Raw genomic sequence first — 18,397 nt, 5'->3', positions numbered from 1 at the left:
GGACAATGGATAGTGCATATAACCAATGGTCGATGTTTGCTATGTCTGTCAACTCATCATTTTATAATTGTACATTGAGAATAATAATAATAAAAACACTTTTCCAAATTGGCAGATTTATTACTGACTGAGTATTTTTAATGACAAACTCAAATAGTATAATTTTTGGTTACTTTATTCTCACATTTTGTTTTACTTTTCAGCCTTTTTCATGAGCCAAAAATCCCATCCAGATGTTCGGGGTTAAATGGAATACCAGCAGCCTAAATTAAACGAAGATAAAATCATGTGTCACAAAATATTGGTAATACCGCCGATTAATATTTCGTGGCATGTTTACCTTTATTTTCACAGTCTCTCTCATCTCTTCATAGCTCACACATTAAAATTGCACATGATGTCCACAGTGAAAGATCTGCATGTATCCACATGAGCCACAGGATTTTCAGTGAAAGACAAAATTCTACATTTTCACAGTGAGATGCCTCAGAGCAGCACTATTATGAAGCCGTCACAGCAGATAGCAGACTCACACCATTTATTTTTGTTCTACATATTTCTCTCCACATTCTACTTATTATTCATTTCAACAGTGAATATACATATCATGATTTGATAATGCGACCATAAAGAAGGATTTTCTCTCCCAACCATAAAGCAAACCCATTTGTTCGCGAGCTCCATTTTTTGTTCCTTTGACTCTGTCATACACAATTTATTATTTATCCCAGTCTTCTGTATTACAAATGGTCTCAGGATTAGGACAAATCAGGGTTCTCCAAACTATCAGGAGGGAAATGGATTCCTGAACAATATGTGTCAACGGAGAAATTGGTAAAGGAGTGACAGTGGCCCTGGAGAGGGCCAAACAATGCCTGTGTGTCGCAGGAGGAAATCTCATTGTTCCACTTGAGACAAACACAATTTCATATTAATGAATAATTGAGAAAGTTTAGAAGTAGGTTGGGGTAAATGTGCGCGAGCGTTACATGTATCTGTGTCATGGTAATACTCGGATTGTTTTCAGCAGTGCAGCTGTGAAGAGCCGGGGTTCTTTTGTGGGATTAAATGGCTTGATCGTAGGGTCACAACATGAATTCAACATTTGCATTCTTTCCTCAAAGATGGAAATGTAACTTTGTTTTAGCTTCACATTTAGTGGTGTAAGAAAAAAAAAAAAAAAACCTTGAAGATTTTATTTTGAAATCAAAATTAACATGTTCTAAAATTTCAAATTGAATCACCACTATTAATCATTAATTAACCACAATTCATGTATATTGGCAATAATATCTCTTAGCTGGTATTCTCATGCATGTATTCACAGCTCAGCATGAACGTACAGTGCCTCCGCTTGTTAACCTGTACCTCGGTAACAAGGCCAGGACTCATTTGTTACATCAGAGGAGAAGGAGGAGAAAAGAGGGGGTGGTCGACATGGAGCACAGTGCCTTGACTGGAGACGAGAAAGAACGCTCCATACTGCACCCCCATCCATGCTAATGATCCGAGCTCTGCACATAATTAAAGCCCCGGTACCCCTCTCCTGTGAAACGCAAGGGGGGACTCATGTACGTCTCCCAACGTAGCTAGAGGAGGTTTGGAAAACTTCTGAACATCTATGGTCCATTATGTATAATTTCAAAACACATCCCAAGTATGAGGAAAAGAAACTTTTCATTTTTAATGACAAAATCATGAATTATTCTATTTATTGTATACTCACTCTTTCAAAGGTAGCTGGTCCATGAAAGGTGAAACTGAATCAGGAGGAAAGTCATTTTGCTGTTAAGTAGGACTTACGGTAGCAAACGACACCTGTTGAGCTCCGTGGAAATGAGCCGAAGCTAAATGAGTACAACATTAAAGGGTTATCTTTTTTAACTTTTCACTGCTTTCTTCCCCCTCCTTTTGTTTTCCGTCATATTATATTCACAAGTCTGCAAAGATGAGGGATGAGGTAACATGACAAAAATGTGCACTCATTTGGTCCCAATCATTGTGCTTCATAGGAAGGTGTACTTAAAAACAACAAAACAGAAGACAATCAGAATTCCATTTAAAAAAAAAAAATCCTTTCATGTTTAATTTGACATTTTACTCTAAATATAGAGGTTTCCAACATTCGTGCTTTTCTCGTGTCTGAAGTCAGAGAATTTCAGCCATGTTTCTAGTTTTAATTACAATATTACTAGTTGTTGCACATCCTGGGACTGAGCTGTGTGCTTGTGGCTTGTGAGGCGCTCGCGTTTATAAACCAATAATGATTATCTTTAATACATGATTCATTAGTATGTCCTAAGGAAGCACTGTTTTTAATTCCTAACAGGCTGTCTTGACTGCTCAGTTATGTGACTGCGCTGTGTTTTCCAAAAGTCATAAAAAAAAGAAACTAGCTTTAATCTGTTTTAAGGAACAGAGATGCCTTTAATTGTTGTTCATTATGTATGACAAATCTTGTTTGTTATTCAACGTTAATGAACTACACAAATTAAAAGCAATGCATCCTTGATTGGTGGGACATCTTTATCTTGTGTATCTGTAACATACGGTGTAGTACTCACATTTGGCCAATAGGTGTCCCTACAAACTTAGAAACGCTTCAGCGGCCTGGTCCAGCCTGCAGCACGGCACTGATGTAACTGCAGCCATAACAATTATCACCAGTTTTTGTTTTTTTTCTTCGCACTGATAGACTGAGAATCTACAATGACAAAAATATTTGTGATTTGCAAATATTTCCAAATTTCACATGTATATTAACTTCTTCTTGTAGTAGTTTAACACCACAATCTTAGGCCATTATTATGATCCGCATTAAATGATCAAATTCTGAACATGGACCAGTCATAACTCATCAAATTCAAAAGATATTCTCAGCATTTAATAATAAATGGGCAACTCGAGACAAGTGGATGCACTCTTGGAAATTAATGTTTTTTTTTTAAATACAGACCAGCTTGACAGACAGGCTGCTTGCTTGTTCACACTCATGAAATAAAACCCTTTTTGACACAAATATGAAAACTATTATGTTACAATCAACTTATTTTCGTTCACGCTGTTGATAAAACAGCCCCTAAGCATGCAAGAAATCACATTTATGAGTTATAATACCCAATTCATCCCTCAGTTAACAGTCCCCAGAGCTAACACCTCCATCAGGCTCTCCTCATTACAATTTGCAGTTGTAAGCAACTATAGTGAGCTGCAAAGCAAATCTGACGTGGACATTTTAATGTCAACAGCTCCATGATTTTACTGATGTTCTCAGTGATAATTGCATTTGCTTCCAAAGCCGACAATAACGCAGCAATAACGCAAAGCTGATGTCCCTCTGTGTGCTGTCTCCTTTGTTCTTTGATAGCTTTTAACCCTCTTGAGTCATTTATTCTCTCTGCACAGGTACATTTGGCCTGTAATTGTATTCATGATGTGTTATTGTCTTGTAGAGAGGTTCTCCTTTTGTCACTGACTGTTATGTATGAGTGCATTGTTTTAATTTTACATTTGTGTTTATATTTAGCACCAAACCAGTGTGCATTGTGTGATTCAGAACTCTTTATTGGATGATTCCGTGCTGTTTTGTACTCTATTTTTCATGATGTGTGATCACTGCACATTAAAAAAGCAGAAAACATGTGGCTGCAGTGACACTATATGAAAGTGAAACCATCAGTTAACCAAAGAATGGCTGATCTCCTCAAGTTAGGGGATCAATTTTAATGAAGTGCTATTTGTTCTCATGTTCACACACACACTGCCCACCCTTTTTAAGCAGCCTTGGTGTACTCAAACATGGTAATGACATCTTCACCTCCCGTGGGAAACCAGTGCACATGGCACATAAATAAACATACACAAATTAGATAACAAGGTAGCCTCAACTAGGCCTTTGATTGCACACTGCTATACTACAGAGGATTATAAAAGGGCAGCTCGTTTTTGGCCTGTTGTTGAAGGACCATCTGCCCCACCAAACAACTATATCCCTTTAGGCTTGCAAATAATGACTTTCCATATTCTTGAATGTAACCTGTGAAATGTGCTGTAGGGGAAATATGTGACACTTCACGTCCCCACCCCTCCGCTTTCCTCGTCTTTACTACACCTTAGCTGATGTTCTTGACTAGACAGCGCTTAGCTTGCAGGATAAAAGGCAGGGGTAGCCCTCATTCTGCCCTCCAGGAGGCCAGAGGAATGAGGGATGAGAGGGATGGGAGGCCTAGCAGGGTGCAGAGATGTAAGACATTTAGAAACAGCTTTGGCTGGTGTAATAACTGTTGACTTTTTCCCTCCTCTATCTCTTCTTTATCCTCTTTTGTTGCCTTTAGGTACAAAAGACATGCAAATATTGGTGCAGGACCATTGAATCCAATGGTGAAAGCATATTTAAAATGTCAGGGCACTGCATGGAGAAGTGAAAAAGCTGAAAAGTGCATCTCCCACATTGTACTGCAGCCACTTGATAGAGTCCATTTACCAGAATGTGCTGTCCTTATGTTTTGTGTGTAATTCTCCAAAAGAAATCTTTCATCTGGATTATAAACTGGGAAATATGCTGATTGTAGGCAATGGTTTCATTATGTCTGCTTCTATTACATCTCCCGACTACAGTTCACATTTTTAGGAATTCACTGAAACAACATCTGTGTAGTCATGCTGCTGGGAGTGTAGGGGTAACTAGAAGGCCAGATATTTAGAAGCGTTAACTCTGATCCAGGCGCGAGTCACCCCTGGGGAGGCTGCAGGGCCTGGGTCAGCCATATGGTGGCAGAAGCCCCTGGAGGAGCCAGCCCGATAAGCTGGATCAGCTTCAGCACTTCCTGACCGAGGCTTGGGCTGCACCACCAAGCAGGTAAACGAGGGGGGTGGTGGCAGCTACCCCTTAGCAGCAGGAACCAAAGCAGCACCATTTGGAGCCTGAGGGCAGAGAAATGGAAATGGTTTCATCCATGGCATCTGCAATGCTAAGGGAAAATTAAAGTCTGGACTGCTAAAACTACTCTGCACTAAATCTGCTGATAAAACACTGAAAGAGATGACTTGTTGAATGATATGGCTAATTTTTATTCCAAAAATAAATGAGTGTTTTGTTAATTATGTAAAAGCCAAAGTCACTCTGTAGGGGTGGTTTAGACAGGGGTTATATTTGGCAGTTTAATATTTTAATATTTATTTAGAAATGGAAATCATAAACCTGTTTACTGTAGATTAATACAAAAAGAGAAGTATTCCTATTTCTGAGAGCGTAATAAGTGAAATCACTGGCAAGTCATTTTTAAAAGGCTAACGTAGTACAACATGAGGTATTAAGATATCTTTATTGCATACTCAACAACACAAGACACAATAAATGTAAACATGATTGACACGGTTCCAGGTATAACACATAAATTAGTTGAATCAATAAATACAGAAGAGTCCTAGTGTCATAAAATGTGTTCAGTACGGTACTAAAAAGCCAGCAGGCTCATGGAGAGACACCATTATTTCAAAATGCATGAAGTTGAAAGCATGAATTGATCCGTTACCATCAGACATCAAACATTTATAAAGGAAATTTTTCTGGAGTAAAATTATTTTTTAATATTTATTCTGTCTGTATTTAGTAGCTATGCCTTAAGAGTGGAGTTACGTTTTTAATTGACACTAGCAGTTTTTAGCAAAGACTTTCATTTGAACAAAATCTGAATTGATGTGCACATATATTCAGCTGTAGGACAAAGCATCTTGCATTGTGGCGTTTCTATGGCTTCAAAATATCTTGCTGAGTAGCCACATCTCCCTCCAAATGTGCTTTCCCTTCAACATTCCTGACTGCAAGGCCTTCCTCCTTCTGCTCACTCGCACTGTGATTTAGAATTTTAACCAGCAGTGTCAGCAAAGATGGAACACACAACATGTGTTAGGCACCTAAAACACTCATGTTTTTTATACCAGCAACACCGATCCACTTGATAAACAAGTCTGACCTTCACACTTGTGTAAAGAGCAGGTATGTATGATGGCAGGTTACCTTTTGGCAGAAAACCGATTGATCTGATTTTCATACATGTTGCATAATGGCAAAGAAATCCTCTGTATGCCCTCTGTAAGCTCCGCCCTCGCTGAGAGAGTATACAAGCTCCGATGACCATAAGTAACCACAAAATGCAGTAGCAACAATATTGGTTCATGTGTATTATAATTTATTTGGTCTTCATGTCATTACCATGGTCACTGGTAAGTACTTTGCAAATGGAAAAAAAATTGATAAAATAACATTGATGATGGGATTATTGGATCAGTCAAATTATAACCTTGACAAGACCGTAAAAGTCATTTTCAACCTGCCATGTTTTGTTTCAAATTATAACTCACACCATTAACTGTGCAGAATCCTTTTAAAAACATATATCCAACATTCTTGTCTTGAGCTCTATAGGGTATGTATGTATCACCATCTTTCCAACTTTTCCAACTCAGCATTGATAAAATGAAGTAGATTTTAGCAATATAGCCCGAGGCTGAGGAATTGGTATGCTGCACGTCTTCTGCCACTCCAATACTAATGAGAATTTGTGGTAATTGCACAGATGAGATTCTGCAAACTCTGAAATTTCTGTCTTTTATTACCAATAGCCATAAGTACTGTAGCTGCTGTTACCTGGATGCATTCTTACACACCGTTTGCTAACTCCCAGTCTGCACGTACTTGGCTTGAGCCATAAAACTCACAAGTACGACGAGGCTTGATCTCTATTTTCATTCACTAATTACAATATCAAAATCATATTATGAGCTTGACAGAGTAAAAGCCCATTCTCCTCCCCGTGAACAGTATAGATAGATCAATTGTAATTTACTGTCAAAGTTTAAAAAGAGACAACTCGGTCCTTAGAGAACAGCATTGTCGAAAGTTTTCACTCAAGCGCCAAGTTTCTGAGTCGGAGCGTGTCATTTTCATTTTGTTTGGTATTTTTGAGATGTCTGAGGGAGTTGTGTGCTCTTAAAGAGATGATGACATGTTATTGTCTGCGTGCCTTTTGGTCTTCATCTCTAATAGAGAATGGCTTGCCTTTTGTATTTATAATGCATGCAGTCTTTGAGGTTGTTACAGGTGCCACTGAGAGACTCCTTATCAGTCTCTCCTTGTTGATATTCACACCAACATAATTGTTTTGCCTCCCTAACAATATATTCTGAGGAGTATATGTAACATATTAGCTAATTATGGATTCTCTCAGCAGTTCTCTCTGCCCTGCCTCACCTGCTTTCTAATTAATTAGCTATGTTTATGCTAGCCATTATAACCTTGACAGCTCGTTACCTTCATCCCTGGAAAGGTTTCTTTCATGACAAATTACTAGGCGGGATGTGTGACACCTCTCTGACTCGCTTGTGGTGTCCCGTGCCGGGGACAAAAGCCCAGATGACTCTAACTGAGCAGCGTCTTGAAGATATGAGACATTCAAATGAGATGCTAACAGAGAGGGACTTTGTCACGTCGGATGTCTAATGTTAATGTTCTCATTTGAATATAAAAGAATCTTTGCCATTTTTGTGGATCAAAAAGTACGAATAAGAGATGTGGATGTAAGTTCTTCAGGCATGACTGACAAGACAATGGAAAAGTTTTACAATGTTGCAGCCGTCACCAAAGCAATATTCATGCAGCACTGACAGACTGGCGTAGACAGAAGGCTTGTGGGTTAAATTCGGGGCATTCACTAATGATTCAACACAATAAATTGATCATTACAGCAGTGAAACGCCACACATTTGTTTTAACTGTGTTGAGGTTCATGATCCACAAAAAAAAAAAAAAAAAAAGAGAAGGAACATTTCCTTTTAAATTTGTATTCACATCATTAGCAGGGACATTATGTGGCTGTTACGGGCAGACCTTTGATAGCTGGACAGAATCAGATAGTAAATGTTACACCAAAAAATTTGAAGAATGATTCACCGTTGAATATCACAGCTGCTGAGTAACACAACACCGCAGTAAAATGCTGCAGATATGTGTGAGTTAACTTCTTCATGGGCTATGAAAGAGCCGATTCTTTTTCGGCACAGGTGCGTTTATACATCGCCTAATATTGCAATATTTTTCATAATCACTACTTTACTTTTCTGGAAAAAAAAATCATTCTCTTACTTTTGAAAAAGGTTCTCAATCATACGTGATGATTGCAGTTTAAGATTTAATTTATTTAAAGCCCCTGTGTATCTGGATTATTGGCAGTGGTGGAATTTAGTTTTCAGAACTCCTTACATGGTTGCAGAAACAGTGTTTTTGCTATTTCAGAAGGATTCAGAAGGATCATATCCACGTGTAGAGGGGGTCCTCTTCTGCGTACCCTGCCATGTTTTCAATTGTAGCCCAGGACAGACAACTGCTTTTTTTTTTCTCTTGAAACTTGACTTACGCATTGTAGGCTTAAAGTACTGGATGGAAGTTGATGAAGAAAGACGAAGTGGAGCTTTTAATACTGTGAGAAGTATAAGAATCCAAATTCTGGCAAGTGGAGGATGATTATTTGGCACAAGAAAAGTCATGACTGACTGAATATGCAAAAACATGACAAAGAACAAAGAAACCTGTTTACTGGAGATAAAACCTGAAACTGGTGTGTCCTTTCTCAAATGGGAATCTCTGATTGGTTACCGCTCACCTGTTTAGCCAGAAGACCTTAAGATTGAGAAGTTAGAGAATGACTTGTCATTTTCAACAATTTCTCTGTGAATATTACCAGAACATTTCAGGCATATTTATAGTGATAATCTCTTTAATTGTGTACAGGAAATGGACTCCAAACTCCGGTCCAAAGTGATGATTTCAGTGGAAAAGTTGTTATAAGCAGTTGTCTGTGCTATTCTGAGGGCTGCTCTAATTTATTAATAATAAGAACTTAATAAACGCTTTGGTCTTTTATAATTCGATTCTTCAAATATGTTCTATAAGTGCATGATTCCATTTGGGTTTAAATCCATAAACTGCTTTTAACTTCAGGTCCTATGAATAGTTGAGTTTACTCATCATGACCTTCGCAGTTTATTAGGAAAATACTGCCCGCTGCTCATCACTGAAATACTCCACAAGGGGTATTTCACACCGAGAGTTACCAACAACTTTCTCTTCAGTTATCAGGTCAGATGCTGCATCTCAGACCATTTCTTCAAATATTGAAACTTTTCAGCGTGAAGAAAGCAATTACAGCTTACTCAGACAAATCAGCCTGTTTCCCTGCACCCGCCACAATGTCCTTCAGTGAGGAGGAGGATAATAATTGAAGCTCGGGGTCTCCAGGTATGCCAACAGGTCTTATCTTCTACTCCTTATTCACAATCATTCCTCAATATACTGTATTGTCAAAGGCAAATTGAGGATGTATAATTCAATAAGCAATGTGCTAAAGAATTAATATATTCAAGTTAATTATGCCACCGTGCGAGGGAACTGTTGTACAACGGATTACCAAAATGATTTTTACTTTTGACCTTGGTCTCTGCGGATCAGCTTCATTATAAGGTTTTAGTTATAGCTTAACATTTTGAAACAATTGGAATTGAGGGGCCCCTCTATTTATGATTCAAGGACTGATGTGATTTTTTTTAAATAAAACATGGCTGAAAGGTGTGAGTGTGAATGAATGTTTTCAGCTGAGTGATTAGATGGGAAATGTATTTATTCATGTTTAGATTCCGCTGTTCTAAGACAGCTGCTCCGTAGAGGAAATACCGCCAAGGAGCTGGATAGGCAGTGGCTGCTGTTGATAGAAGGACTAATGATATCTGAGGGTTTTGATGAAAGGTTCTGCTGCTCAATGTGCCATTATACAAACCAGCCTGCAGGTCCTGTACCTGCTCTCTGCTGAACAACTTGTTCAGTGGAAAATAACTGGCCTCATTGTGTATCACCCCAACTTTGACAGCTAGGAGACGCCTAAGGCTCCTCCTGAAGCTACCGTCTCAATTTTTGAGGGCAGAGATGCTGGAGAAAAACTCAAAACATTCTGCCATTAATCGCAACATACTTGTATTATCCTGATGCCTTGATTGACAGGGATAGAAAAAGTTAAGAGGAGAAGGTCATGATTAAGAATGATCAGCCAGTCTTTATTTGCCAATGGCAGCAAATGGCGAAGGTTCTTGTGAGGCTGAAGGCTGAACACCAATCTCAGCGGATCACAGCATCATCTGTAAATTTGCATTAATTTCTTAAAATGTAGGCTATCTTCTTTGTTTCCTATTATTATTCCATTTCACTGTGTTAATTGCACACAAATGACATCATTAGCTGGTGTTGTGTGTTTGAAACTGAGGGAGTTTTTTTTTCTTTTTTTTTTTTTTCCTGGGGATCATGACATGCTGAATTACCTGGAAAAAAAATACCTGCAGCAATCTCTGAACCTAATTAACTTCCCACAGAGCTGAAATTCACATTATATTAGAATATATGTGATGTCACACGAGTGTTTGCCATCTTTGTCTCTGCTCTCTAGTTTCAATGGAACCTTTTGCATGTAAGCAGCGCTGTAGAGCAACGAGGGGGGGTAATGTGGTTGGAAAGACCCATTTATTCCATCAAGTAATCAATATGCAGTTTGAATTCATTTGAATACACTCAGTCATGCCTCTAATGTTGATGGCTTATGGGTGTGAGTATCAAGACTTATATAGCTTTGGTGTGGAGCCATTTCATCAAATATTTACAGGCTAAAAAAGTGCATCAAAATAGAAATGAACAGAATTACACTTAAGTTTCTCATCTGTTGGTAGCCCCTGACTTTTCTGAGTTCTTTTGTCCAGGTTTCTTTGTTATTTTTGTTATAGGGGCTGCTGGATGAATCAGACATGTCATGGAACTTTTTTTTTTTCATCCTCTTTTTTTTTTTTTTTTTTTTTGCTTATTTACTTAGATGAACTCATCAAACCCTCACTTTCAAGCCATAAAAGGCTTTTGTCTGAATGGACATATAGTACAAAAGCAAGTGATGCAAAAAGGTGAAATAGGGGTATATCTCTCCAGCTCAATTGAGCCTGCCTCGTCTCCTCACTCTTCATCAGCCTCGCCTGCCTCGCCTTTGTCTGCCAGTGTGTTGGCTTTTATATGTGATGTGAGCGTAGTATTCTCTCAGACCCAGGCAGTTACTTTGTGAGCAGCTGCTGCCTGCACACTGATGGTATTTCACTGCTGCATCCCCCAAGTTATATTAAATTTGCAACTGGTCCTCTTTAAGTCTTTTTCATGAGATGTATGTTTTAGAGAGTGTGTCAATTCTTAAAGATGCCCTTGGCTTTTATCAGTCGTTTTTAAGAAAGCTTTCAATAAAGGGGGGTAGGCGAGAGCTCAATGTGGCGGTGGCCCATTTTGCTTGCATAAACTGCATATAAAATCTTAAAGTCAGATCTTAAAGGCTGATTCGATCTGACTTAAAATCGTCTCAACAACGCGGAGACTTCAATATTAATGAATTTAACTTAACATCGTTTTAACAATGATTCAATGTTTGCTCTTTGGAGTTTAAAGCACTTTTCTTGTTTAAAAGCTGTAATTGTGCATTCTTTTTCACGTATAGCTTCAGCTGCACGGTTTCAAACACAGTTAGATGTTTTGAAGCTCAAACTTCTCCTGTGAAGACCCCCTTGACTGACTTGGAAGATATCATTTATGCTTTTATAAGACACTGAAGCCAACCTATAAGTAAACCCCAATCAAAATGTTTGTTTTTAAGCATCTCTGAGTTCCAGCTGCTCTGAGGACCTGTGTCCCTTTCAGGGTTGCCAGGGTAAAGCAAGAGTACAATTACTTCCTATTACAGCTCTGACTCTTGATACACCTCTCCAAGGAGGGGCAAGGCATCAACTTTAGACATGATAAACCTCTTGTAACAGGAGACACGGGAGCTCAGCAAATGTAAGTTTATGTCTGCAGCTGATATGATGGTGGATTCAGTGGTAGTGTCCTGCTGAGTTCCAGCAGAGATCAGAGATTACAGATCCACATCTCTCACTCCAGAGACCAGCCCTCTTCTGTATTTACCCTCTGCACAAGCTCCTGAAACTCCATGAATGCTTACACACACACACACTCACACGCACGCACATGCACGCAGGACTGGAGTGATTGTATTTCTTAATTATTCACATAATAGCCTAAAACAAATCTTTTCGGACACTCTTACATTGACAAATTACAATCTAATGTTTACACTGCAGTGTGAATTCATCACGACTTGGGTTGAAGGTGGTGTTTTGTTTTGTTTTTTTACATGGATGATTATGAGGCTAATTTTCCTCACAGTTTTTATTGTAAAAACCAGCGTTCAGTCAAGGGTCACCTCTGATACCTGTTCCACACTGGACACACACCTGGTATTGGTCTGCACTTTGAAATACAATCAGCATTCAATCCTACGTCACATGACTCTGCAGTCGTCTTTATTGGATTATTGGACCTTCATTCTCTTGTCAGCAAGACGCATGGGATGGGTATTCTCATGAAACATTAGTACGATGTCTAGCAAAAAGGTAACGCACAATTTTTCATGCGTAATCCTACAAATCATTAACTACACGGGGGATTAGTGTGCCTTCGTAAAGCCCCCTTCCCCACTGGCCAAAAAAACCTGCTAGCACCTGTGTTTCTCCTGCAATGGACGCTACCATAATCCACGTTCATGCCTGGTTCCAATGCCCCTGCAGTAGACACGAGTATTTACTGGCTTGGCTCTGATTGGCATAGATGGGAAATGGGATGAGCACAGTAATTTGTTGCCAGCTTCCGGTGCTCTCAGACCCTCATGTGGTGGGTGGACAGAGCTCCACTGTCAACAATATACCTGGCAATTAAATTAATATTTTAAGTTTGTATTAAGAACAGGGTCTGTTTAGGTTTAGGCACCGATAACACTTGGTTAATGAAAGATTGAGGTTTTGGTTAAAACATCTAGATGTCTTGCAAAAAATAGCCAATTTTTTTGCCCGGAAGACAGCTGTAAACGTCCCAAAGTCTCACACCTGCCTCAATATTACTTGAATTATATACGAATTGTAGTGCATTCATATTTGTTGGTATGAATATCACGTCTGTGTGACGTGCTTCTCAGCGCAGGTGCTGGTAAACCAGAAACCCCATCACTACGCAGATTTTGATGTAGTTCTGGGACTGCACAGCTTTCTTAGCTTAAATATCTCATACCTCAACAGAGCAACCTGTGGCAAATAAGTTTTTTTATTTTGAGTTGTTGGAATCTGCTGCTATAACATAAATGACAACACTTTGTCATTAGTTTCTATAAATTGTTCTGGTGGTAAAAATGTGTGCAAGATAAAGAATTTCATTTTTAGACTTACTGTACTTAAGGATTTTTATTACTACCAGGGGATTATGTGGTCACAGGCTTTATTATTCATTTTATGGTCCGACACAAGTGCTTCATTATTATTATTCTTCATTCTCATCTGCTTGACATCGCTGGATAGAAGTGATGTTTATTCACTCAGCACAAAAGATTATTGATCTTTCATTTTATCATCAGGTGGTCTGAATTTTCTGCATAAGCTTGACCTGTACTTGACTTATCACATTGATCTGACCGCGGGGGTTGGGTGGGGTGGGGTGGGGATTGGGGTGGGGGCAAGTCCATCAATATAGAGCAGTGTCCCTGTCGACTTTGTTAATTATTCCTGAACTCTCATATAGACTCATTAGAAGACTGAAAACTGTCACCAATCGATTGTAGCTGCTGTTCTCTAGTGGAGATTGAACAGAAGAATTTTGAATCGAGATTTATTTGAGTTCATTGAAACATGCAACACGTTTGGAAACACGTTTGTTCTTTGTAACTGAAATATGTCAGAATGAGCAAAATAACAAAATACAATACATTTTTGCAATATTGACTTCTTTTTCTTGGGAGTCTGTATTTGTATTTAGCTGCAAAAAATTACATCCGAAATGAGGTGATTTTTTTTTTTTTTTTTTTAGTGCTGTTTATCTGGATTATCGAAAAACTATGAAGCCAATTATGACCAAACTCAGCAGAAAGGTGCTGCACGTACACGTATGAACCCATACAATGTTATGTCGGATCCGTTAGACAGTGAAAAATTACTGTTTCTTTTTTTACTTTGAATTTGGCTGTATGTATTCACTCTTCAAGTGCCCTCTCTTTTTTTTTTTTCAGATATTGCGTGAAGCTGGATATAATTATTGTTCCTCATTTGAATTCTGGGACTCAGACAAGGAAGAAGTGGTAGTGGGATTTAATGAAGCTTCTGCAGTGCAGATAAGGAAAGATACTAATCATAGCTGATACTGCTTGGAATAAGACATTCTGGATGTAGTACTGATAAATATGATGGCATGGTAGTGATACGCTTCCACAGCAGTGTGTCTAAAACTACAAATTTTAAATTTCAGTTTAATGATTTAGGTTTGATTTGGCATTTGAGTTGAAGGTTTAAGGAGAGCACATGAACACTTCTTGGTTGACGGACAACACAAATATTGAAACAATAAAACAGAAATCCTTTCAGCCTCAACATTGTATGAGTTATCTTTATCTATTAGAACTTGCTCATTTTCAGATCTGGAACCTACACCAGTATACGGTGGCTGATTTAAGGTTCAGGGATCTGATTGCCTCGGGCAAGTTATTCTAAGAGCCCCCTGATGTCAGTGGGACTGCCTGGCAGAATAAAAGGCAAGGCAATAAACTGGGGGAAAAAGTAGCACACACGCATTGAAATGGGGGCCTCCCTGAGGCGATGGCCCAACTGGCCCATGGTTAAATCCTCCACTGAAAGTGTAATAATCACACCAGAGCCCCACAGAGGGAAGGAAAGAGTGGGGGAAGACACAGAGGTACCAAAACAAAAGCCATCTTTCTCTGTCCTGTTCTCTTTGTGTCTTCTATCTAAGGAAGAAGAAGATACAAATCTTGACACTGAGAAAGGGAATTACAGGGACTGTGATAACGACTGATGGATAAAACAAGATCTTAAACAGATCACAAGGGTTTATTGTAGCTCTGCTAGTCATTCTGATGTGTTCGCAGATATAAGCATTAAGTCTTGTACTCTAATCCTGTCCATAGGCTTCTTTCAGCTTAGCCTGGCAGCAGATAAATGGTTAATCATATGTTGATAACGCTACGCAATGGGTTTTACCGTTGTTATACTACTTAGCACACATTTTGCGTCCAAGCAGGAATTTATCTTGTATTTCCCTGTGGTGAATTTATTTTTCTGCGTCTCAAAAACATTTGTTTAGATTGTAATATTACTGCTCTTCTTGACTGCCTCTTCTTTTGCCCAGTGCCCAGCAGTTAACTCCCGCTACAATTCACGTTTAGTGCCTCTGACACATCAGAAGAAGCTCTAATTGCCTCACCCTGAATACCCTGCCTCTTTGTGCTCCTGTCATACTTTTTAAAACACTCGCCCAAGTTCACTTATTCTTTATTTCATATGTTCCTCTGAAGAATTGTGCAAATTAGGGGCACGTGGAACAAAAATCAGTGTCACATATTGTTCAAAAACATCAATTAAGCGATAATGTTTTCCCTAAAGAAACACTGCTTGATTGTTACCTCCTTTGTTCTTGCAAGAAGATGGTGGGCGGTTGAATGAACATGCTAATTATGACTGGAAAGGTCAATCTAATTAGCGCTCCAATTGAACTTGGCCTAGAAAGTTCCTGATATATCCATGAAGACTTGAGAGTTAGAGTTCAAATTAATCAAGGGTTGACTCAAATAGAGCAAATACATGTGTACTTTTTTTTTTTACAATGTTCTTATTGTTTTGTGGGAAAATACTGCACAAATAATTATGAACACGAGGCTTTAATTTGCAGAGGGTTTGGCAACAAGACACATGTGCAAATAGGCCTCTTTATCGAGTGGGAAGAGAACACTTTGTGCTCCATTAACCCTGCACAATGCTGTAATCGTCTTTGTTTAGATATGTTAAATAAAGCATATCATTATGCTCTACTGGGTGCTAAGTGGTATTTTAAAGGCCTATAAATTCAATTAGACAATGTTTAATGCCGCCCCAAGACCATGATAGCACATGATCCAGGGGAGGGTCATGACAGCCATTTTTAAGAATTATTACTTAGGATTTACATTTATATTCCTGTTTTAATGGTATGCTCCGTTTCCTCCAAGAGGGGTCTCAGATCCTTTCAGGACCCTCGCTAACCCCCCTTCTTTAAGACTGCACCCTATCTGTGATTATACATATCTGGAAAAAAAAAAAGATTCCTTCTCAGTCTCAGTCTGACATGAGAGCGGTCCCGTTAGCCTTGTGCTAATGCACAGTTTAGCAGCCACCACGGAAAATGCTAAAGAGGTCCTGACAACTCCTGGGGGTTGGCTAAGTGTGGGCTGTGTGTGTGTGTGTGTATGTGTGTGTGTATGAGAGAGAGAGAGAGAGAGAGAGAGACAGAGGGAGAGAGAGAGTGCGCACTTGCATTAGTGTTCGAAGGGGGTAGGAAGGGGTCCCAGTGGTTGTTTGCCTTTTTTCCATCAAGAGCCCTCATCTCCTTTATCCCCTTTGTGGCGGAGGCCCTCCTCGGGCAGTTCCCTCTGAGGGGGATCTAAAAAGAGCAGCTGCTGGGGAATGAGTGCCATTTCCTCCTGCTGTCACCAGCACACTGGCAACCCTTAGTCCTCCTGTCTCCCTCCACCCGCAAACCCCCTATTAATATGCATATGAACTTGTTTCTCTTAGTTCTGAACTCCAATGACAAAGTGGGAAAGCATATGCCTGAAATATTCATGATCGCACGCAGTAATTAAGCAGTTGAGAAGGGAACTCTACGAGGGAGAGTCACTACCCCTCTGCTAAAACCCGCTTTTTCTCTCTCGCTTGCTCTCTCACCCCCTCCCTCCCTCCCTCCCCAGCACTAAAAAGCATTCTGTCCGCTTGCTTTCTTGGTAATTTCTTCGAAAACATTTCCCACATTGTGTGTGCTGTTATGCAACATGGAAAATTTCCCATTGAAAGAGTTAATGAGGCTTAAGAGGAGCCCTTTTTGTTTAGTGAATTGATGGGACTTAAGTGCAGGACCCTCAGTGTGACATCTACCCTCTCCCCATGTCCATCAATGACTAATTCATCATGTTTTCTTTCCAATAAACACTGCTCATGTTTAGATTTCTCCATTTTCACATGCAAGGGGTCATTAAAAAACTTAAATGAAAATATGATGTTGTACATAAATGGATTAAGTTCAGAAGTATTTAGAAAAAGTTGCAATGTATTTTTTTTTAGAAAAATTGCTTTCACTATTAAACCTGGAGGAATATATTTTTCAAAATAATGGATATGTGTGGAACTCATATGTTCATGATTAACATAACTTAAGCTTCCAATGCCTTGTGATTTGCAACATTTTATAATACTTTATTAGAAGAGGAATTCAATTTCAAATAAAGCAAAGCCTGATATTCTGGGCATACGTGAGCGCGAGCTAAGGTTCCATGCATTTAGTAACTTAAGTAACGTACATTTTGGGGAATTTATTTTGCTTTGAAGCTGTCTGTTCCAGTCTGCTGTCATATTGTGTGCACAATATAATTTTAATGTAGATATAATCGTACTTTGTGGTTTGAGAAGACAGACTTTGAAGTCACAGAGTAAAGAGCGCTGCAGACCATTCAGAGATTTATCCAGAAGAATCTGAGGACACAGAGGTGAACGTCTCTGTGCCTCCACCAGAGAGATGAGAGAGAGAGAGAGAGAGAGAGAAAGAGAGATAGAAAGAGAGGTAGAGAGAGGGATGGTTGCGAGAGGGGCAGTTAGTAAGAGAAGATGAGCGGGAGGGAGAGAGTGAGAGACTGTGAGAGGGTTGCGGAGGCTTGACAGCAAGGTAGATTGTATCTGACATAAAGCCCAGAGATGAAAGAAGAGCGGACAGCTGGCCCACTGCACTCAGCACACTCCATGCAGTTGCACTCACCTCACCATGCTGGTCGCCCCCCTCTCGTTTCTCCCCCTTTTTTTCTCTCCCAATCTCCTCCTGTTTATGCTGTCTTGACGGCTCCTCAGGGGTGTGTCCGCCACTTTCCGTCGGGGGATCATCTCTGCTCTCTGGGCACTGTCTGGCCCCGGCTGGCCCATCTGAGAGGCAGTGGTGCAAGAGTTCAGCCTCCCTCTCCTGCCTCCTGCCTCATCTCCACGCCTCTCCTCTCTTCTCCTCTCCTCTCCAGTCGCTGCCTGTCATCTCACAGCCCACTCAGTGCCACACTGGCTTGTTTTGTCAATAACCATTTATTTGTTGCTGGAATGGCAGCAGCCATTACATCTGACCTCCCTGTTTCATCAATTATGGATAGATTATTGGATGTGAACATCTGCAAGAGCTTGCTGTTGGACTCACCTCCTGGCAGGGATT

The 18,397-nt window shown here is 39.6% G+C and overlaps 1 protein-coding gene and 1 long non-coding RNA gene across 2 annotated transcripts in view; one reads left to right on the top strand and one right to left on the bottom strand.

Moving 5' to 3' along the window:
* LOC147257687 (uncharacterized) overlaps nucleotides 1-18,397 on the top strand; it is a 50,473-nt gene that overhangs the window by 12,425 nt on the left and 19,651 nt on the right. The window lies entirely within an intron of this gene.
* On the bottom strand, nucleotides 1,740-18,169 carry LOC147257688 (uncharacterized). Its single transcript, XM_086210244.1, has 2 exons — nucleotides 17,963-18,169; nucleotides 1,740-4,923 (listed from the first exon to the last, which is right to left on the bottom strand). The coding sequence occupies exons 1-2, from the start codon at nucleotides 18,121-18,123 to the stop codon at nucleotides 4,731-4,733; spliced, it is 354 nt and encodes a 117-aa protein (XP_086066370.1). The 5' UTR covers nucleotides 18,124-18,169; the 3' UTR covers nucleotides 1,740-4,730.

The sequence above is a fragment of the Aulostomus chinensis genome, chromosome 8 (assembly GCF_037954235.1).
Source record: "Aulostomus chinensis isolate RoL2024-O1b breed Wild chromosome 8, RoL_Achi_v1.0, whole genome shotgun sequence".
Classification (NCBI taxonomy): Eukaryota; Metazoa; Chordata; class Actinopteri; order Syngnathiformes; family Aulostomidae; genus Aulostomus; species Aulostomus chinensis.
The sequence above is the reverse complement of the archived record's forward strand: the minus strand, read 5'-3'. Positions and strand labels throughout refer to the sequence as shown.